This window comes from Squalius cephalus (genome assembly GCF_949319135.1).
Source record: "Squalius cephalus genome assembly, chromosome: 20".
NCBI lineage: Eukaryota > Metazoa > Chordata > Actinopteri > Cypriniformes > Leuciscidae > Squalius > Squalius cephalus.
The window spans coordinates 19874028-19896930 of NC_137141.1; the positions used below are offsets into that span (position 1 = coordinate 19874028).

At 37.8% G+C, this 22903-nt stretch overlaps 2 protein-coding genes and 1 long non-coding RNA gene across 4 annotated transcripts; 1 reads left to right on the forward strand and 2 right to left on the reverse strand.

Annotated features, from left to right (window-relative positions):
- Nucleotides 1-740: 740 nt before the first annotated feature.
- LOC307148522 (interferon-induced protein with tetratricopeptide repeats 1-like) lies at nucleotides 741-7281 on the reverse strand (the record flags this gene model as incomplete). The annotated part of the gene is made up of 3 exons (XM_079854132.1): nucleotides 741-2040; nucleotides 4429-4560; nucleotides 7211-7281. The coding sequence occupies 3 exons, from the start codon at nucleotides 7279-7281 to the stop codon at nucleotides 741-743; spliced, it is 1503 nt and encodes a 500-aa protein (XP_079710258.1).
- Nucleotides 7282-9194: 1913 nt separating this feature from the next.
- On the forward strand, nucleotides 9195-10946 carry LOC307148069. The gene is made up of 3 exons (XR_013819408.1): nucleotides 9195-9273; nucleotides 10239-10336; nucleotides 10619-10946. It is a non-coding gene; the product is annotated as an uncharacterized lncRNA (long non-coding RNA).
- A 4558-nt stretch (nucleotides 10947-15504) lies between these two features.
- fas (Fas cell surface death receptor) lies at nucleotides 15505-20352 on the reverse strand. 2 transcript variants are annotated; one of them, XM_079854058.1, is made up of 8 exons: nucleotides 19993-20352; nucleotides 19499-19610; nucleotides 19005-19133; nucleotides 18579-18693; nucleotides 17768-17847; nucleotides 17437-17552; nucleotides 17297-17312; nucleotides 15505-15812 (listed from the first exon to the last, which is right to left on the reverse strand). In XM_079854058.1, exons 1-8 carry the CDS (start codon nucleotides 20029-20031, stop codon nucleotides 15514-15516), a joined length of 906 nt encoding a protein of 301 aa, XP_079710184.1. In that variant the 5' UTR covers nucleotides 20032-20352; the 3' UTR covers nucleotides 15505-15513. The 2 variants fall into 2 exon arrangements, with proteins under 2 accessions (XP_079710184.1, XP_079710185.1); XM_079854059.1 differs by lacking the exon at nucleotides 17297-17312 and having other exon boundaries at nucleotides 17433-17552.
- Between the last annotated feature and the right edge of the window lie 2551 nt (nucleotides 20353-22903).

Below are 22903 nucleotides of genomic sequence, written 5' to 3' on the forward strand. Positions count from 1 at the left end.
TAAAATATGATAAGTCCCTTATAAAATGCCATTTTAAAATGTTGTTTTAAAAAAAAAAGACCTTTACTACACTAAACAGAAAAAAAGAAAGAATTATTGAATATAATTTTTTACAGATAAAATTGTACATGGGCTACTACTGTCAAAATACTCTTAATGAGAAATGTAAAGCCACAACATTAATATACCTATGAAAAAAAAACAATGTTACCTTGTTTCTTGCTATATATTATATGAATAGCTGTGTTATATTATGCAAAAATTAATACATAAAAAATTAATAACATTAGGAAATTATATTTTACGATGCATGTACAATACACAAATACATTTCCACCTTTATTTAAGCTGTCGTCAGATTTGGTGAAATTTCACAGTCAAAAGTCTATTTCCAATAGTGTAGAGATGTATGAAGCACAGTTTGTACAGAAGTCTCATTCAAACCAAGTAGCTTTCTCTTGGTCAACACGGTAAATCCACATGACCAACTTGAACCCATTGTGAAATCTGACCAAATTAAACCTATTGCAAATTCTTTTGAACACATGGATTCTTATTGAAATGACTGGATTTCACCCACGAAAATTCACCACACAATGAATGGTAAATGTGACGCATCTTTACACTGAATGCTTAACACCTATTCATACATTGGATCTAGGTTGAGTGATTTTTCTAGCTATTGCTATGCTATGCTATGCTATTCATGTTGCATAACTGAAGTGAAATAAAGAGAATATTTACTCATCTTTGAGAACAATCTTTAGAAATTTTGAAATCTCCTCACAGCGAGAGTTTCTGCCATTCTCCACAGTTGTTTTAAGAAGCATTATGCTCTTCTGTCTGTCTTGTGAAATGTTTTGGATTGCTGCTGCTTTCATGTGATAGTCGATTGATTGGTCTCTGGACCGTCTACACTGATACAGATGGCACGCGTAACTATAGTAAAGTAACTGTTGGGTATGAGGAGGGAGATCATCTTTCTCTGATAGAAGCTGCTGGTAAATCTCATCGGCTCTCTTAGTGTTGTGTGCGTAACGGTGTAGTGATGCAAGAGAAATCCTATCTCTGACACTATCTGGGTAATCTCTGACAACCTCCTCAAAGAGCTCAACACCTTTCTGAGCCCAAGCCTGCCTTTTCTGACTGTCTTCCTTCATGGAGTACACTTTACGTTTGTATACATCTGCCAGGATTTTCAAAACTTTAGCGGAAGTGGGGAACTTTTCCCGGACCCTTTGTCCCTCTTGAATAGCTCTCTCAAAGGAAATTAGTCTAAAGTATTCGAAAATAAAACCCAAACCATCCACCTTTCCAGCACTAAGGGTTCTCTCTAGAATACTTTGTACCTCCTCCTCATTGTTTTCGGCCTGCGCCTTAGACTTTCTTAGTATATAGAGGGATTGAAGGAACAAATCATTTGGGTCTATCTCTGATGCGGTTTTCACCTGCTCTAGAATATCAGCGTCCAGCTCTGGAGTGATTTCAGACCATATATATGCTGTGTTCATGGCTATGGCAAGTCCTCTGTGCCATTCCTTCCTATCTGGTTCTGCATTTAAAGCCATCTTAAAGTAATCAATCGCCTGGCGCTTCTTGGACTTGTCAAACTTCACCAGTGTCCAGGCCTTTTCTCCACTGACTTCAGGGTGTAAAGTGCATCCAGGTGGAGCAGGATGCATTCGCTGAAGCCTCTCCACCTCTTCTAGATATCCTTTGCTCTTATCCATCTCTCCCAAATGGAAGTAGACCCAAGCCAGGTTTGCTTTATTGACCAGAAGCTGGACTCCTGCCTCTTCTGTTCCCTGCTCCTGGATCACACTTTCTGCTTTGTGCAGGTGCTTCACTGCCTCTGTGTTGGAGCCAAGAGTCTGATGGATGTAGCCCAGCAGGTTGTAATAGTGAACCGTCCAAGTGCATGTTTCCTGGTCCACATTCTGCATTTCCCTCTTCATCCCCTGGAGCTCATTTCGATGTTGCCCCAGATCCCAGTTGAAGTGGCACTCCAGCCTCTCAAGACGTTGTTTTAGACTAGAGTTACTGACACATTCAGATATAAAGATCTATTAATGAAGAGTTACAAATGCTGTGTTTTGGTTTACATACAAATATATCGTAGCAGTCATGGGACAGATAATAAACAGTTTCAACTAAGCCACAATATTTTTACACAATCTTGAGTTTAGTCTGGTAAATCACTGGTAAAAACTACATTAGACTAGATTTTTTTCACATTTGTATTGGAAAAGTACTTACTCCATAATAATGGTTAGAGGTGGTCTGGTTTGAGATGTTCCTTCTAGCAATGCTGATTTGAGCTTTGTGTGAGTTGCTGAGAGATTGTTCTGTATTTATAATGATCACGCTCATAAAACCATCTTCTAATCTACCGGAACAGTCATTAAACACGTCAGCTAAGGATTCTTCTCTAGTTTCTATTCTGTCTAAGGTTTCGTTGTTTACTTCAATGAAGTGTATGTACTGTAATGTCATCTAATCTCTTTAGATGCAAGTGTCATGGATAATTATTAGATCAAATATTCCAGACATGTTTTAATCATTTGATATTAATAATATTATGTGTGTGTGACCTATACTGTATTTCTAGATGGCTGTTCAGATGGTTGAATTTATTTACATATTTACCATATTATATAACAAATTTAGTAACACTTAACAATAAATTTGAACTAACATGAACAATGAGCAATATACATTTGTTACAGTATTTATTAAGATTTGTTAATGTTAGTGTGATGGATTTTTAGTAGATAAGATAGTAAACTACCTTTTAAACTAACCGTGATTCTAACATCTAAACCTTACTCACCTTTTAGGCCTAACACTCTAACATTTAAACAAAATGTACCAAAATGTTCTCTGAATGATCTCAGCAAGTTAGTTAGGGGAGCAAGTTAGGGTTAGAAAATTCAAAGCCAGTTGTCAATGTTGTGGCAAATTCAAAGTCTTTTTGGTTCGGGTCTCAAAGAAATCTTTCAGAGTCGAAGTTCCAGGTCTCAGAAGAATTAACTTTATTGACAAGCAACAAAGTGAGATGCCAGCTGGTCATCTGGACATCTAAAGTTAGCATTCCCAGTCATGTCTTATACATTTTTCTTATCGCTTGGGCACCCTCATTTCTATCTCTTCTTTTTTGCCACTCCTTGTATCCTTGCCACCATTAAAATATCTTCCCCTAGACCTTCTTCTATTGGTGGAACATCTCAAAACATCTTATATAACACATTTTTCTTCCAGTGCCTCCCAACACCTGCATCCCTCCTACAGGTTTTTGGGTACTTTTCCATTCTCTTATCCTTGTGACCTATTTTCTGATTGGTATTACTGCATTCAGACTTTTACATGAGACAAGGGAAATTCTCCAACACATCCCCCTTTTGGGACTAACTGTAATCCCACCTTCACTTTTGTCCCAGAATGTATCTTCATGAATAAACCTCTCTCTGTTATCTATCAATCATGGCCAATATAGACATCCATCTTTCTTATCAATAGGCTTTCATCACAAAGGTACACTCTGGAGGAATAGTGAGACCAAACATCTCCACCCCCTTTGACTGGAGTGGAGTAAAAGATCTAACCTTCCTGTTGGATCATCACTTTGAAGGGATAGATTCCTTCAAACATTTGATTTCCAGTGTTATCAACATATCTCAGTATACAGACTTGAAGTTAGGATTGTCCCACGGTGCCAGAGGAACTACACAGGCACTTCTGGTGGCCTGGAGTGCTATCTGGGTTGCTCCATCGTTGCCAGAGGTGCCCTGGTCCTGCCTAGGGCGCTATCTGGTGTTGGAGCAGACAGCGGGTTTTTAAACCACCAGTTGAGTCTGCCCTTGCTGGTCCGGCATTTGGCGACCGCGCTTGTAATTAATTTCTCTTTTTACCCCGTTGAAACGTTTTCCAGTAGTCTGCATGTACTAAACATTTAATTCATAAAACACTTTAAAATATTAAAAGAACTATTTAATAGTGAGTAAAGTGATTAATAAGTGATAAAAAGTAGTAAAAACATTCTTATCTTTTCCCTTTATATCTGGTTGCCTTACCTCGTACCACGGGCAATGACCTGCTTCAAACCTTGTATCGTCCCCTCTCATTCACATGAACAGTTTGTGTGATTATATAAAATATACTCAGTAGGATTATATCTAAGATTATATGTAAGAATATACTCTGGAAGGAGCCCTTGTACCAAATCAAAAAAAAAAAAAAAACTCTAACTAACTCCCTACTCTACCCATGTTCTAATGATCTATCTAATTTTACCCCAAAAATAAAATACACAGTGTGGCTACCTCCCTCTCTATCAAAAACAGTGTCAAATTGTTAAACCCAATAAAGGTAAAGTAAAAAACAAAAATAACAAGGCACCCTCTTCCTTACTCCTTCATCAGGACTTCTTACAGGAAGTCATCTAGCTCGTCCAGCCCTGGCCCAATTGGGTACACTCCTGAGTTTGTGCACCCGATGTCAACTCCTGATGGTTTGACTGGCACATTAATCATCTGTTTGGCGGCCATGTTGGCTAGCATGGATCTGAGAAAAGGCACAACACAGCAGAACAACAAAAGAAAAATGACAACAGCCACAGCTATTATTATTCCCACCTTAATGAACCATTCTTTCCAGGACCCAAATATAGAGTCAAACCAGTATCCAACGTTTCTGTCTCTCCCTGCATCTTCAGCAACCTCTTGTCTTAGATCCTTCAGCTTCTTCATGGCCCTAGTAAAAGCTCCATCAGGGGCTGTATTATTTGGAATAAAGGTACAACAGTCAGTTCCAAACATCACACACACGATTGTGGTCTCTACTTTCTCTGCCAGTAGCCAATTCAGAGCTTGTCTATTTTGCCATGTCATCTTGCTGGTGTATTTCAGCTGATGGCCTAAGGCATCCATTGCTTGATCCGTATAGTTAATAACTCTCTGCTGGTTATAATAAAGATAGTTGATCCACTCTTGGTTCTTATTTGGTAATATCCATACAAGTATGGATTCCCAACCTGCTGATATCTCATTTCTAGCTTTAAATTCATGGAGTATTCCCCTTGGTTGTCCAATTGAATCTATCGTTACTTTAGGGTCTGGGACAATCTAGCAAATTATAGACCCATTTCAAATCTACCTTTTGTGTCTAAAATACTAGAAAAAGTTGTGTCCGCTCAACTGGGCTCCTTCTTGCAAGAAAATGACACCTATGAAAAGTTTCAGTCTGGATTCAGGCCGCATCATAGCACTGAAACTGCGCTCGTTAAAATCACAAATGATTTACTTTTAGCTTCTGACCAAGGCTATATCTCAATACTAGTTTTACTTGATCTTAGTGCTGCATTCGATACTATAGATCATACAATACTCTTAGATCGACTACAAAATTATACTGGTGTTCAAGGACAAGCATTAAGCTGGTTTAGATCGTATTTATCTGACCGCTACCATTTTGTTTATTTAAATGGAGAAAAATCGATCATAACTCCAGTAAACTATGGAGTGCCGCAGGGATCTGTGTTAGGCCCTCTATTATTCTCAATATATATGCTGCCACTTGGAAATATTATAAGGAAACATGGAATTAGTTTCCATTGTTATGCTGATGACACTCAAATCTATATTTCATCACGGCCAGATGAAAACGCTAAATTATCCAAATTGACAGAGTGTGTTAAAGATATAAAAGATTGGATGACACGCAATTTTCTTTTATTAAATCCAGATAAGACAGAGGTAATACTTATCGGTTCAAAAAACCACCCACAAAACCTCTCACAATACAACTTTAACATAGTAGGATGTCCTGTTACTTCATCCTCTACAGTAAAAGACCTGGGTGTTATACTTGACTGCAACCTGTCTTTTGAAAATCATATTTCATATGTTACAAAAACAGCCTTTTTCCACCTTAGAAACATTGCTAAGCTACGTAATATGCTATCAGTTTCTGACGCAGAAAAGTTAGTTCATGCATTCATGACCTCGAGACTAGATTACTGTAATGCTTTATTAGCTGGTTGTCCTGCATCCTCAATAAACAAGCTACAGTTAGTCCAAAATGCTGCCGCTAGAGTTCTAACTAGATCAAGAAAATATGATCATATAACACCAATTTTATCATCACTACATTGGTTACCTATAAAGTCCCGTATTAATTACAAGGTATTGCTACTGACTTATAAAGCCCTAAACGGCTTAGCTCCAGTCTATTTAACCGATCTTCTATCGCCCTATAATCCATCGCGCTCTTTAAGGTCACTAAATTCGAGGCTTTTGGTCATACCTAGGATATCCAGATCCACCAAAGGAGGGAGAGCATTTTCACATTTAGCTCCAAAACTCTGGAATAGTCTTCCGGATACTGTTCGTTGCTCAGACTCGCTCTCCCAGTTTAAAACTAGATTAAAGACGCATCTCTTCAGCCAGGCATTCATATAATACTTTTAATCTTACAGTTAAATCCGGTCTCTAGTTCATAAACGCCAGAGGAGAACTGGCCCCCGACTGAGCCCGGGTTCTCCCAAGGTTTTTTTTTTTCTCCATTAGGTCACCTGATGGAGTTTTTCGGTTCCTTGCCACTGTTGCCTTTGGCTTGCTCAGTTGGGGATATTTGGATATTTAATTTAACTAATCAATCAACGATACTATTGATCAGCATTACCAAACATGGACGTTCCATTAGAAACAAACATTGATGTATTGTTTTAATTTATTACTGTGAAGCTGCTTTGATACAACCTATGTTGTGAAAAGCGCTATATAAATAAACTTGACTTGACTTGACTTGACATAAGCTCTCTTAACTCTGCGTTTTTGTCTATTAAGTTTCTCCAGTGTTCCCGTATCATTATGATCCCAGTCTACAATTCCCAATTCCTGAGCCAATACTACTCTGATACAGAGTCCTTTCCAATCCACTAAGGTGGCTCTTAGTTGCTTACCTCCACACAACCAAAAATAGTCAGCTATTGCTTCATTTTGATTTTCTTGGGGTTCTATCAAAGGAAAAGTCAATGTGGCATTTTCACAATTCTCTTGAACATTCATTATTGTCATGTTATTGTTTACTGTTGCTGTGGCATATATTATGCTGAAAGATTTATACACATTTGGGTCATAATACATTTCTTTGTCTAGGTGCCATATTATGGCACACTTGCCTTGGAATGTCCCCATTTCCTGTCGACCATTACGGTACGTTCACACGGGGCGTGAGCGTCAACGCTTGACGGAAGGCGTGGCTGAAGTTTGGTACTGACGCCATGGTCATAGCAGCGTCAGCCAATGAAATTAGACAGGAAATTAGACAGGAACTCAACAACAAGCTTCATTGTCATTCAACATGGACGCCAATTTGGTTGCATTAGCGATAGCTTGTGTGGTTACTGTGAACGTTCAACGCAAGTTGAAACGACGTGGTACTCGGCGCCTCTGGGTACATTCTATTCTCAGAGAGCGAAAACAACGGGGAGAGTATCACGGACTTGTCCGGGAGCTGCGTCTGGATGGGGTACTGTTTGAGCGGTACTTCAGGATGTCCCCGGACACCTTCGACGAGTTGCTGGGCAGGGTGGGACCACTGATCACAAGAGCTGATTCCGTGATGCGGAAGGCAATTGGACCTGCCCAGCGACTCGCTATCTGTCTTCGGTAAGAATAACTTTATATTACTGCGTATTCTTTATATATACCGGTACACACACATACATACATGTAGAAACCAAGCTCATGGTCGTTGGTAAATAAATAAAATTGAATATCTCATAGTCTGATTGTCTGCGTAGTAAAAGGTAGTAAAACGTATGTGTATGTAATTTATGTGTATGTGTGTGTATATATATATATATATATATTGCAGTGTCTTTACTGTATAATGCTAAAGGTATGTGTATGTATGTGTGTGTGTATATATATATATATATATATATATATATATATATATACAGTATATATATATATATATAGCAGTATCTTTAATGTATAATGTTAAAGGTATGTGTATGTATGTGTGTGTGTGTGTGTGTATGTGTGTGTATATATATATATATATATATATATATATATTGCAGTGTCTTTACTGTATAATGCTTTTTTTTCCCCCAGGTACTTGGCAACTGGAGACTCTTTTAGAACTATCGCCTTCAGTTACCGAGTGGGCCTGTCTACTGTCGCAGGCATTGTGCCGGATGTGGCCAGTGCAATCTGGGAGGCTCTGGTGGAGGACACCATGCCAGTTCCAAAAAAGGAGGACTGGAGGGCAATAGCTGACCAGTTCTATGCACGCTGGAACTTTCCCAATTGTCTCGGCGCAATCGATGGGAAACATGTCCTCTTGCAAGCGCCGGAGAATTCAGGGTCCTTGTTCTTTAACTATAAGTCAAGCTATTCGCTGGTGCTCCTGGCTGTTGTGGATGCCAACTATCTCTTCCGTGTGGTGGATGTTGGTGGCTATGGCAGGACCAGTGACGGTGGGACACTCCGGAATTCAGCGTTTGGAGAGAGTCTGAGAGATGGTACGCTGGACTTACCACCAGATGCTGCTATCCCTGGAGCAGAGCATCGTGGGCCCCTTCCCTGTGTCTTTGTGGGAGATGAGGCCTTCCCGCTCACTACAAACCTCCTGCGGCCGTACCCTGGACATCACATCCCACCAGAGAGAAGGGCATTCAATTACCGCCTCAGCCGTGCTAGGTTGGTAGTTGAGTGTGCCTTTGGCATCCTATCTGCTCACTGGCGGATGTATCGTCGTGTCATCGCGACAAGTCCGAAGGTTGCTGAGGCATGTGTGCTGGCCACATGCGTGTTGCACAACTTCCTCCGAAAGAAAATGCTGGAAGGTCGGAGATGCACACCCACAGCTGCACCTGCCAATGAAGCACCTTCAGCTCCAGAGGGCCTGAGAGATGCACCAAGGATGGGCTCCAACAATGCAAGCCGTAGAGCCATCCAACTCCGGGACACATACTGCGCCTATTTCAGCCAGGAGGGTGCAGTGCCATGGCAGCCGAGTGCATAGAGGACTCCAAAGGCTCTTTTCAGAACCAACCAAAGGCTCTTTTCAGAGCTACCTACACTTTATGTGAAAAGGGCACATTTCAATTATGTCATAAATGTATAATATTAGTCTGTATTTCATTCCATTGCCTTGTATGACAATCTATTTTATGTTTGCATTTTCAGGTTTTTAATCATGATCTGTGCAGATTTCTGGAGAGAACATACAAATGTCTGCATCTGTTAGTTCTGCTGAAATGAGGTAAGTAAAAATGGCATATATATGCACATACATAGACAGCTACACACACACATGCACATATATGTGTGTTTATATATATATATATATATATATATATGTGTCAGTGATGATATACACAATAAAGTGTAGGCCTATGTATTTCAGTGAAAATATATATATATATATTTGTTTATGTATGTATGTATGCATATATGTCATATATATATATATATATATATATATACACATACATATATATATATATATATATATATATATACACATACACATATATATACATATATATATATATATATATACACATACACACACATACACATATATATACATATATACACATACACATATATATATATATATATATGTGTGTATGTGTATATATATATATGTATATATGTGTATGTGTATATATATATATATATATATGTGTATGTGTATATATATATACACATATATATATATATATATATATATATACACATACACATATATATACATATATATATATATATATATATATACACATACACATATATATATATACACATACACACACATACACATATATATATATATATATACACATACACACACATACACATATATATACATATATATATATATATATATATACACATACACACATATATATATATATATATATATGTGTGTATGTGTATATATATATATATGTGTATGTGTATATATATATGTGTATGTGTATATATATATATATATATGTGTATGTGTATATATATATATATATATATATATATATATATATATATATATATATATGTGTGTGTATACATGTTTTTTGTGAGAGAAAACACAGCACAAGCATGAGTTCATTTTAATTGGTTTATTTATGCAAGTAGAAATGTGTGTGAATGTATGAAAAAAAAATATTTTTAATTATTATTATTATTTATCGTATTTATTTTTTTATATTTTTTTTATTACAGGACGACGTCAGCAGCCTCCAGTTCTGCCTGGTACACAAGTTGGTGGATCTCAAAACGCAGCCTTGCTCTTCTCGTCAGAGGAAGTCTGCGAATGGATGGTAAGAGGCTTTTAAAGAAAATTTCATCTTCATCCTCTGGAGATGTTTGAGGCAGTGGGGGACGTGGCAGTGAAGCCATCTGTGTCAGAGGCTCGATTGCTGATAGCATCTCCCTTTCAAAAGCGGACATGTCATGTCCCTTTCTTTTCCTTCCCTTGTTTGCAACCCTGGTTTCCTCCTGCTCCGTCTGCCTTGCTACCATGGTCTGTCTGCCTGCCTCTGTCTGTATGCCTCTGTCTGCCTGACTGTCTTCCTCATTCCCTGTCTCATCTCTGCCTGCAGGTGCTTGCTGGGAATTGCTCTGACTGCTTCCCTCGGCCTGGCTGTCCTCTGGATCTGGATTGAGGGATTCTCGGACAGAAGATGAGCTGGTTAAAAAGGATGGAGGCCTCTGGACATTACTAGATGTCTCCCTATCAGTGATAAATGGAGTGAGAAACCCCATCACCGCCATAAATCGCCATGGCTGTGTGACCGAGGACCCTGCTCCACTCCTTCTCATCTCCCTTTCTTTGTTTTTTTCTTTTCTGAACCTGTCTCTCAAAGACTTCCACCTGGTCTTGCATATGTCCTCTGAGATGCAAAAAAGAGAAATAAACAGTTCCTTCATATACACGTTTTTGTCAATTATTTATAAAATGTGTAGTTATGAAATAAATATGAATATTGGGGAAAATAAGAGTTTAATAACGTTAATAATAAAAAAAAATCCTGTATATATCCTGTATATATTTATATTTGTATATTAATTATATATAATAAATAGTAAAAAATCACCCACCTCTCTGATCATGTATATATATATTTTTTTATATGAAATTAAACCTAAATTTCTGATGGGCCGCTTTTCTTGGCGGTACATTATATGTATGCTAGTTGTCATTCATGGGTCCAGTTATATGTATGCTAGTTGTCATTCACGGGTCCAATACACACCAGATTCACCAACGGCCTCTGCCACCTCCTTCCACGCCTGTTCTCTCCGGTATGAATCCCGGTAGATAAAAAGTGATTGGTCATAAAGGACCGGGTGATTGCCCACCGCAATAATTAGCTTCTCCTCCATTTTAAAATTTATCCTGTTTGCTGCTCTTGAACAGGATGAACGTGATTGGCTGCCGCCTGGCTACTGTATTTGCATAGAGCGATCCTGATTGGCTGACGCTTCCGTCTGCGGCGCTTCACTGGCGTTGCTCGCGGCAGAAGTTGAAAAATTCTCAACTTCTGCCGCGAGCAACGCCAGTGAAGCGCCGCCGACGGATCCACAATTCTTTTCGGCAACGCTTGACGTCACCCATTCAAGTCAATGGGAAGCGTTGACGCTCACTCCCCGTGTGAACGTACCGTTAGTTTTGTTAAAGCATTCATACTCTAATGATGTGTCTAGGTTGGGTCTATTCTTACATCAAGATTTTTGCATTCACTTCCCCACCCTTTCTAATTGTAAAATCTTTGGTAATAGTGACTCCCCAACATTGCTAAACTTTCCGCTGGGCAGTATGGAATTATTTGACCAGTTTGATTGTCTTAATTGTTCCGTTGACACGTTCGCAGCCCAGTCTTTGTTGTATCCTTAGTTGTTGTGTTACTGTCTTTACTGCTCTTTGGATAAGTGCTGATCCATTGTCAGAGCTAATCTGAGATGGTATGCCGAACCTTGGGATGACTTCTCTGGTTAAAAATTTGATCACACTTTGTGCTCCTTGGTCTGCTGAGGGTTTTGCTTCGACCCATCTGCTAAATCTGTCTACAATAACTGTCTATGTATCTTTTTCCTCTTACTGATTTTATCATGTCCACATAATCCAACACTAAATGCTTGAAAGGTCCTTTTGGAACTGGGATAGAGCCTATAGGAGTTGCTGTTCCTTTTCTGACATTAGTTTGTGCACAAATTTCACATTCACTTAGAAATTCATCAACGCTTGTTTGTAAGTATAGTGACCAGAATCTCCCCCCTTGCGCAATGGTCAAAACCATGCGCATCTGTAATTAAAATGTTAAGCAATGGGGTGGGGGCTATCATATGGCCTTCACGTGATCTCCATATATTGTTAGCGTCTCTTGTCGCCCCCCTTTGCTGCCATAAATGTATTTCAGATGGAGAGGCTCTGGATTGCATTTGAGCAATGCTGTCTACGGGCTGGATCAGAACGGACAGTGCCATAACTGCTAATTGACATCCTGAGGCTTGCTTAGCCTGTATATCGGCCGCATTATTGCCTTTAATCACAAAGTCATTGCCTTTTTTATAAGCCTGACACTTGATAATGGCCAGTTGGTGGGGAACATCATAGCTGTGATTAGTTTAGTAATTTGGTACCCATGTTGGATTGGGGTTCCATCACTCTTTTTGAATCCTCTTTGTTTCCATACTGCACCAAAGAGATGACATAAATACAGATAATACACCAAATACAGATTGTTCTGTATTTATAATAATCACACTCATAAAACCATCTTCTAATCTACCGGAACAGTCATTAAACACGTCAGCTCACGATTGTTCTCTAGTTTCTATTCTGTCTAAGGTTTCGTTGTTTACTTCAGTGAAGTGTATTTTACGTAATGACAGTGATAAAGTCCAGAGCCTGCCTTCTTCCTCAAGCATAAACTCTTTAGATGCAGGTTTTAAGTGTCATGGATAATTATTAGATCATATATTCCAGACATTTTTAAATAATTTAATAATAAACATTAATATTATTATCTGGGCGTGACCTACTGTATTTCTAGCTGGCTGTTCAGATGGTTGAATTGATTTACCTGATTTAAATAATATTAACTAATACAACTTTTGATTTAAATAATGTATTAATAAATGTTGATATTGACTAAGATTAATGAATGCTTTAGAGGTATATTTTATTGTTAGTTCATGTCAACTTATGAAGTTAACTAATGATAACAAATGCAATATTATTGTAAAGTGTTACCAACAAATTTATTTTCAGTTTCACTCTCAATATGTGCTGCTGTTTACAAAGTCACAGTAGACCCAAGCCAGGTTCAATTTGTTGACCTGCAGCTGGACTCCAGCCTCTTCTGTTCCCTGCTCCTGGATCACACTTTGTTTTATACAGCAGATGTCCTCAGCAAACAGGGCTGCAATTACTTGAAACATGCCTTTCCACATTTCAAGTGAGGTTACCCAGCATACAGACTGTAGCATTGTAAACGAAGATACAATCCATTCTGAAAGCCTACATATGATAAACATAATTTAAACAGTAACCTTACAAGTTAATAAAGTCTGGGTGGAGGTTTGCTGATTGAAAAAGAAATGACACTGAAATAAGATTTAATTACAAGTTTACCTTTCTGTTTGCATATCAGTCTAAATTGACCTATTTTGGGGCATAATAAACCAGGTGTTTTCAAATTATTTCTCAATATGAAACTTAAAACTAACAATTTGGCTGTTATTTATAACTGTTAAATCTGACAAGGTAAAGTACTTCATTTTTAACATTGTGTATTGTGTAGGGCTGAGCAAATATGGGCAGAACTCTTACTGCCCTAGTACTTCAAAAAGCCTTTTAAAGGTATACATGTGAATTAAACATGGCACAATGGCCTTCATCATCACAGTATGCTAATGCCTATCTAGTGCAAGGGCTTCATCATCACTATGCTGATTTGAGGACTGTTGGGAAACTCCAGGCACAGGATGGTTCTGTGGGGATAGACAGTCATCTGCACCTCAATGACACATCTGTACCATTTGCTTCACAGGACATATGCTTTCAACTACATACTGTTTATTTACTAGTGTGTTCTAATATGCAACTATGCCATGTTTGGTCTCATCTGACCAGCTTATAAACTGAAATGAATGGTGGTGAACTTAATAGAGATATTAAAGTATCCTAATGTACAATCTACTATTGGTTAAACATGCATTGAGGAGAATATGTTAATGTTCTTCTCCCCCTCTTGATCACTCCCCATTTGCCTCATCTTTTGGTTTCCTGTCGGTCAGTTTCAGTGTTGGTATTCCACTCATGTTTAACAATGCTTTGCTCAGGGTATAAGAAGGAAAGGTAACTGTTGATCTGGGAAAAAGGCTTTTACCCCACCACTCCCGCACACCTCATAACATAAGAAAGGCTTTTACGGCCTCTTCTGCACAACAGTGCATTATTTGTTACAAAGTTTTCTACAGTATGTTGTTCCATTCTACTGTCTGAATATTTAAACATGTAACTTAAAAATAAATTTGCCTGCTTTAAAGGCTTTGAGAATCTTTCCTTTTATCACTGATTATGTTGAAAGCAAAAGTGATTATAACTTTCGTTCAGGTTAAATCCTACGTTTTCCTATCAGTTCTAAGAAAGACCTTTACCTTTAAAGAATAAGAGGTTAAAGAATGACAACTTTAATGGAGTCAGATTAATTATATTGGATAAATATTTAAATTATACATGTCATCCTTTGACCGCCTTTTGTTTCCGATTATTGGTTCAAAATAGCAGCGTAAGCTTCCAGCCTTACAGTTTTTCACCATCTGTAAGGGTGGATTTCCTGCAGTGGTTCAGGCTACAAGACTGCTGAATGACTAAAGAAATGTTGTCAGCAAGATGGTAGAAAACTGTACATTTCTTGTCTATTACCACTCACTGCTACTTATACCAACGACGGAAATAAGCGCAGTTACAATAGCTAAATATGTGGGAGAGTGTTGCTTATATAGAGTGATGATATTGTATTGAAATAGGTAGCACTTCAAAGCCAATAGCAAATCAAAACTAGTTAGCACATTATTTGTAACTGAAAGGGTTTAATGACAATATATGGTAATGGTTACACATAAATAGTTAAAAAATAGATGTATAAGATGATAATAACAAACCATTAATTGTACCAAAGTAAAATGTTATCAGAGAGAGAGCGAGAGAAGGGTTTAGAAAAGAGGGGAGAGAAAGGACCAAAGTCAAGAAGGGCCCGAGAATTAAAAAAGCCAGAGCATCAAAGCGACAGAGCAACAGTTACAATCTTCTTTTATCCTTTCCTTGACCATGTGACTGAAACCCAAATGTGAGACATTCTAGCACACCAATCAGATAATTACAACTTGTAACTGTTGTACTAAAGGTGTGACAATTCAATTCTTGGCCAACAGGCCTCAAATATCTTGGATTATTTTCAATCCTACAAGTGCACATCTCTTGTTCAGTCTATGGCTGAGCATTAGCCTGTCCTTTCTCAACGATTTTCTTGATCTCATCTGCTGTTCTTCTTTCCTTTATGGCATGAAGAGTTTTGATGAGAGCTGGGTAGGCTTTATATAAACCTTGTGTCTGGTACCAATCCCGCAGAAGTTCATAGGTCTGTTCTTTCGCATCATTAGGGTGGTTACACTCGTGATTGTCAATAGAAGCTTTAGTCATGCCACTGTGCAGGGCAACACGTTTCATCACTTTCCAGCCCAGATGATCAGCAATTTCAGTTAACAGTTTAGGGTTCAGGTCCAGTTCTACACAGAAAAAGACACCATTGATTTAGGTTTCTTATACAGCTATTTTTTAAGCCAGTGGTTCCTAAACTTTTTCTGCCGGGCTTTTGTGGAGAAAAATATTTTCAGGAGCAGAACACGCATCATTCATTTAGAACTTTCTACGGCTTCCTGCAATACTCAGTTATGATTCTTCAATTGCACAATATAGTTGGTATTGTGTCATCTTGAGGTAATAAAATGTCAAATTAATATTTTGTGTTCAATTAATAACTTATGTGGCAAGTCGCTGCACAAGCGGGATCATTTAGCAATGAAGTCTTGTATCACCCTGAAGAAGTTTCTTTTGCATAAGAATCTGCTGACTGCACCCTTAGCTTTTGCTGGACTGGACCTCCGTTTTTATCATTTTGAGCCCCCCAGGTTTGGAACCACTGATTTAAATGTCTTTTTCTTTTTTTTTGCCCACCATGCACTTTCCAGGTACAGAGTACAAATAACATTTTTTTTTACTGTTAATTTTTTTTCCATACAAAAAAAAGCCAAAATAGGTGCTTAATCTTAAGAAAAAATAAATTAACCTCACATGGCTAAACCAAATATTAAATTCTGCTTTTTCTTCATTTAAAGGGGTCATGACATGGGATTCTTTTATTATTTAATATGTTCCTTCAGGTTCACTTATAATGTTAATGAAGTGTTTTTGCGCACACACACATACTGTTATGATTGGCTCATGTCATTGCATAGGAAAAAGTATCACTCGTTATTGCACGTGAGTAAACAAACAAAATCCTCCGATGTGATCCGGGACCCCACGCAGATGTCCTTCTGACATCAGTACAGAGACACAAACAAGCTGTTTAAACAGGACGTGTTGTTTACACTTTCATTTGACCTATTGTCAGCAGACTCAGGAGTGGAGTATGTCAGAGATTGAACAGGCATCTGTATACTTTATTTAGTGTATACAGTGCAGTGATTATAATGGACGATTATAATTGATGCAATACAAGTGTCTGAAGTAGAAAGCAGTCAGCCGTTAAGCGACTGAATGGCAGTCGGCGTGGCTTGTGGTGCGATGATATCGATGATTTGTCAATATCTTGCTCTAGAGGCAGTCATATGCAAAATGTATTTGCCCGTATGATATGATGTCACAGATCCCACAGCTTGGTAAAATAAATGCTTAGTTTAAAAAGAGGGGGGCGTTTGAAACTTGCAGGATGTTTTAATGGTACAAAGAGCAAATTTGATTTCTCATGCCATGACACCCAGAAGGGGCAAGTTTAGGACCAAATGATAATTAGAAGTTGATTAACATATTTCCCATAAACGAAAGGGAAATATTTTATTTATATATATATATATATATATATATATATATATATATATATATATATATATATATATATATATATATATATATATATACACACACATACATATATACATACACACACATATATATATTTGATGTAGATGAAAAGTACAAGCACACTTACCTTTCAGCTGTTCTGCCTATATGAAAAAAAGGAAGACAAACAATCAGACACAAATGTTTTGAAATACACACACAAACTAATATGCAGTTCCACAGTAACACCACAAGGGTGCCATGAACACTTAAAAAAAGATAACTTACCTCAGGCCCTGTGTCTATGTCCTTTTTGTTCTTTTTTTGTTTCCATAAATAAAAGAGAACCAGGCAGATTGTGATTATTATGAGTAACAGAACCAAAACAGCAGCTGCAATGGCCCCTGGAACAGAAGCAACCATAGATATTTCTCCATTACCAGTTTACCACCCCCTGTACTGTACTTTGTGTTTATACTGCATAAGCTTTAAAGTACATTTCCAGTCACATCTTATACTGTGTGTGTGTGTATAGAGAAGAACACTTGTAACAGAAGCATTTTAACAAATTATCCCTTGGCTATGCCTGTGGATGTGTGTAGCTTGTGGATATACATGCCTTCTGGCATCGTTGTATCTTTGGCATCTTTGCACACTGTGTTGCTGGTTTCTGTGCATTTTTTTTCCACTTCATCACACCTGTTGGATAAACATGAACACAACAAAGACTGAGCTGAAAACTAATTTTCTAAATATAAAGCTTATGAAATGCTGAACGCTAAAACAAAAATTCTGATTTTGAAGGAACTGGGTCTTCAATGTTCCCTCTAACTTTTGCTCTTGCTTAGCAAACCTTTATAAATTACATTTATATTGGGCATATCCTTCAGGCATCTGAGCAGAAACACTCTGCGTATCAGAAATGTGAAGCCCTCACCGACTCCCTCTTTAAGCATGATTCATTTTACACAAACTAAAAACAAACTAATATTTATTATTCAAATATTAAGGACAATTTTGCCAGGATTTAATTTGTTTATTTTTCTGTCTTGTCTATTTAAGATTTTTTTTTTAAATGCTAAGATCATGAGGGGAAAAAAAGTAGAAGAAAATTAAAAGACGGGGCTTTTTGTTTTGGACACAGTCACTGAAATCCGGATGGATGCAGCCATTATCTGAGGAATTAGCACACACAGCTTCAGTTTTGCAGTGAAAATCAAATGGACATGCTTTTCCCCCCGCACATTTCGGAGTCTGACTTCTGCATGAATATTCTTGTGATTTGTGTGGGAGCAAATTAAGTACTGTATGCATCTGCACACAGCTTTTTAGAAGGAACTTTGGTCTCCATTAAAACTAACAATATAACTTTCTTCACACACACGTGTCATTCTGTCCAGAGAGAAAAGGGTCTTTGGCTGACTACATACGTGTCACAAGGCTTACACATCCTGCAGTGTTCACCCTGGTCACAGTAATGATCCTTCTGACACCTGCAGACAGTATTGGAGTACAGTGAACATCTCTCTTTCGCCTCCATGTTTGCTAAAGCAGGGAGACAAAGCACAAGTTAGACTTTTTGCCTGTCCTTCAATTTGAGCTTCAAGATGCACCATTTTTCCCTTTGACAACAGTCCCACCTCTGGCATTAGAAACTTTGAGTAATATTTCCTTGTGGTTTGTGGTTGACTGTCTACTGTTCATTTGTTAGATTTGCATGTTTGTTATACAGTATAGAAAAATGGCCACTCTGAATGGGCTTTTCCTCAGTGCATCATCAATAAGCAATCACAAACATTTGCACAAAATAACCATTAACCTGACTAAACTAACAAGGATAAGATGTTAACACCTACCTTCGGTTTCGCATATTTTACAAGGCTGGCAATTGTGCTCATTGTTCGAGTGGTCCAAATAGGTGTTAGGCTCACACCGATCACAAGCTGTGTCAGTTGTGTCAGTGCAGTAATGTAAGACCCGGTAACCTGTAACACACACAAATACATACATTATGTGTGCATATACCCATGAGAACATCCTATTGTCTTTATTCCTTTTAAATAAAGATAATTACATGGTTCTCTGAAATACTTGATTCTGATTGGTCAATGAGAGTAAAATATCTACTGGCTGCTAAACTTTTTATTTCTCCGTTGCCAATGACAACGCTACTTTCAAGTTTCTCATATCACGCCACAGTCTGTGGAAACAAAAATGTAAAAAATAAATAAATAAAAATCACTGAAAAATAAATAAATAAAAACCTTTCCAGACCCAAACGCTACACTTTTCATGTGGAATAAGACACAAAGTCTACCTCGCTAACCAAAATATAACGTTTAGATCTTACCAGCTGGACAGAGGCAGCAGGTTTTCCCCTCAATCGTGTAGTTCCCGTGTTCGCATCGCGTGTCGCGTCTCATGCGCATGATCCTGCCTTCTGTCAAGCCGACAGCGAACATCTGACACACGAAAAAATACATTTCACAGATAAAATAAGAAATGAAAGTTATGTTTTCTTATTGAAACATTCTTTTAAAAAGATCTTTTGTTAACCATTATAAACCAGTGACGACCTCAAATAGCTTCAGTATACAAATCGAAAGTGAAACTCATGTTTAGTATACAATTTATAATATTTTCAATCAAAATTACATTAAATTGGTTATTTTTAACTGATTAGAATACAATCAACAAATATAGGACAAACCAAGTCCATACATTTCCGTATTCCCCTAGTAAATAGTCGATGTTGTAGGGCGTTGGCTATACACGATATTTTTTCAGCTAACTTTGCTATAAGTTACAGTATACATTGAATAAGGTTTAAAAGGCATGACTTACCACACAAAACAGAAATGCGATGAGATTGCAAACATACATGTCTGAAGAGTAACAGGCAAATAAGAAGCTGTGGATCTTTCCACCTATTTAGCTAATGTTACATGAACAACTCGCGCAGTAGGCTAACTTACACTACTGCGGTCATGCCACCTGTGCTCTCAGATTGCTTGACCGCAGAAACTTAACTGAGTAAGTTACAGTAAGTGTTGTAGAGGTATCCGATTCGTGAGCAAATAGTTATTTTGAACCAGATCTTCTCAATCGGTTGAAGCAAAAACCGGCCAATGTAAACCTGCTGTGCTCGTACTGTAGCAGCTACTCTAAAGGAGCGCGGGATTTTTCCAAAATACGACGTGAGTCACGTGACGTAAATGAATCACTAGAAGGGTTTTTTTTAATCGAAACAAACTGTGCGAAAGAACCGATGTTCAGCTGTGTTTTTCTTAGAAAATGTGTCAGAAAGAAACATCCGTTATTGAGCTGCATTCAAATTTCAGGTCGTTCTTACTGCAGACATTTGTAGACCAAAAATATTTTTAATATATATTTTATATTTAAAATAAAATATTTTTTAGATAGGCATCTGACACTAACTGACTTTTGCAAGTTCTATAAAACAACAGTTAAAAGAATAGTTCATTTAAAAATACAAATTCTGTCATCATTTAGCCTACCTTTAAGATGTGAGGCTTTGTACCAGCTGCATTGGAACAGTCATGTAATTTACAACAATTGATTAAATACTCAAACATTTGTATTCAATTAAATGCAATTAACTAACAATTAATTTTCACTTCTCCTTTATGGCACTATGTGAATCTTGGACATGTCAGGGCAATGCAAGCCATTTCATAACAGTTTCAATAAACTTCTCATTCTCCAAACACAGGAACTTGAGATAAGTTTGAGTTTTTTTAAGTGCCTGTAGTGAAAGTTAACTTTACAGGGGACTTTACATAACTCGGTGTTCACTTCACTAATATGTGCAATGATTGACTTACAGGTTTAATTTGACTTAAATCTAAAATGCACTGGCATCACACATCTGCGCGCTAGACCACAGCAGTTTTCCCCTGAGAGTAGAACAAAGCTCAAACATGCATTTTAGCCTGGGACTAACCGAAAGCAACTTGCACTGAAATATCTTAAAATATGTCCGTGCCATTGTTTTGTCTCAAGATGAACAACATAGTGTTTTTTATTCTAAGGCAAGTTTATAAAAGCTACTTAAATGTCCTAATTTAACTAAGGCCTAAGTCTATGAAACCAGGCCTTAGTGAATAATGTCTCGTATTCAAACCTAAAGTATAATTTGAGATGCCATTACTTTCCCTAAATTCATCTACCTGCCTTTAAACCTAACCGTGACAGGAAAAATTTGGGGTACCTGATACTACCCAACCCTTGATATGCATGACCTGCAGTTGTTATGTGCAGAAACCGCACGCGAGTGAGCGCTCTTCTTTGTTTGGGTGTTACCACAATGTTGCATCATCTTTTTTTTCTGAGACACACAGAGGAAGGTGACACTTATCTGGGGCAGGTGGGGGGAGGAAGGCGAGATGGCCATTTCAGATCAACCCTTTCATTCCTGAAAAACAGTTTCTCAGCAGCCAGGAAGTCTAACTCTGAGACATTATGTGTTCCTATTCTTAAACAACACTGGCCATGCGCTTTCTATCATAGACAGACTCTCAGCTGTGCGACCCAGTTTCTGCTATTTTCTTATTGGTTGAGCCCCTGCTGTGAATTATGGGATGTTTTACTTCTGCTTTGTTACTGGCAGATGGCACCAGAGGACAATACACACATAGTACTTCTCATTCTGACAAATATCCATGTGGCTCACACAGTATGAATATGAAAATTAGTCAATTTAAATTATGATTTGCCATCTAGACTATGGTCAGATAAAGAACTTCAATGGAACCTTTCCATTGCACAAAAGGTTCTTTATAGTGGAAAAACTGTTCTATAGATTATTAAATGTTCTTTACACTAAGAAAAAAATGGTTATTTTAAGAACTATTCATTGTAAGGTTCTATTGGTGAACCCAAAATGGTGGTTCATTGTCATCACTGCAAAAAACACCTTTAGGAAACTTTACTTTTAAGAGTGCAGGAGAGAAATAATTTGATATGAACAAGCAACAACTATTATGTCAACACTTTCCTCTTTCACAATACCAACTAGCACCTCTGTCTGCCATAAATCTGACACATTCATTGATGTATCAACCTGTTACTCAAAAGTGACACTGGTGACACGGAAACCGCAAAACTTACTATAAGCGTCAACTCAGCTGTTGGAGTGGAGAACATGTCGGATGAAAAACCTTTTCCTGCATGACAAGTATTACAAGTTATAGAAGACCAAACAAGTTTTTACATTAGAAATCTCAATTTGTGCTTGCTTAAAGACAACCCATTTCCTCTTTTATGAAAGTCCTTTAATACTAAGCAGCCATAATAACCCAATAAATTCCTGTTCTTATGCTTGTTTGTCTTCATAAATTCTCTTTAGCTAACAGCACCAACAGATGTTTTTTGTTTTAAAACCACATAACAAAGCTTCATGGGAACGACTGCATGTGCACGTATTCAAGTCTAGTGCAGCGTTGGTGTTATCTTTATCCTTGTGTGTGTCGTTGGGTATTAGTGCGTGTGTGTGTTTATATCCTGACGTGTTAATGTGTCACATCAACAAAGACTGAGATAGTTTCTGCGGTTTTCATAATCTAGGGTCGACTCGAAGCCATTTCAGACCTCTTTATGATCGCCTTTGTGCTCGTATGAGATGCGTGACAGTAAGCCGGGTTCATGGAGAGGACACACTCCTCTGTGCTGATAGGAGAAGTGTTGGTGCCTGTTATCTGAGCCCCATATTAATTTGGCGGTGACGGATGTTAGC

Coding starts and splice junctions, on each gene's coding strand:
- fas (XM_079854058.1), bottom strand. CDS start 20,031: ATGTATGTTTGCAATCTCATCGCATTTCTGTTTTGTGTG. Junction 19,611..19,992: donor TCGCATTTCTGTTTTGTGTG/GTAAGTCATGCC, acceptor TTCGTGTGTCAG/ATGTTCGCTGTCGGCTTGAC. Junction 18,694..19,004: donor TAAAATATGCGAAACCGAAG/GTAGGTGTTAAC, acceptor TCCCTGCTTTAG/CAAACATGGAGGCGAAAGAG.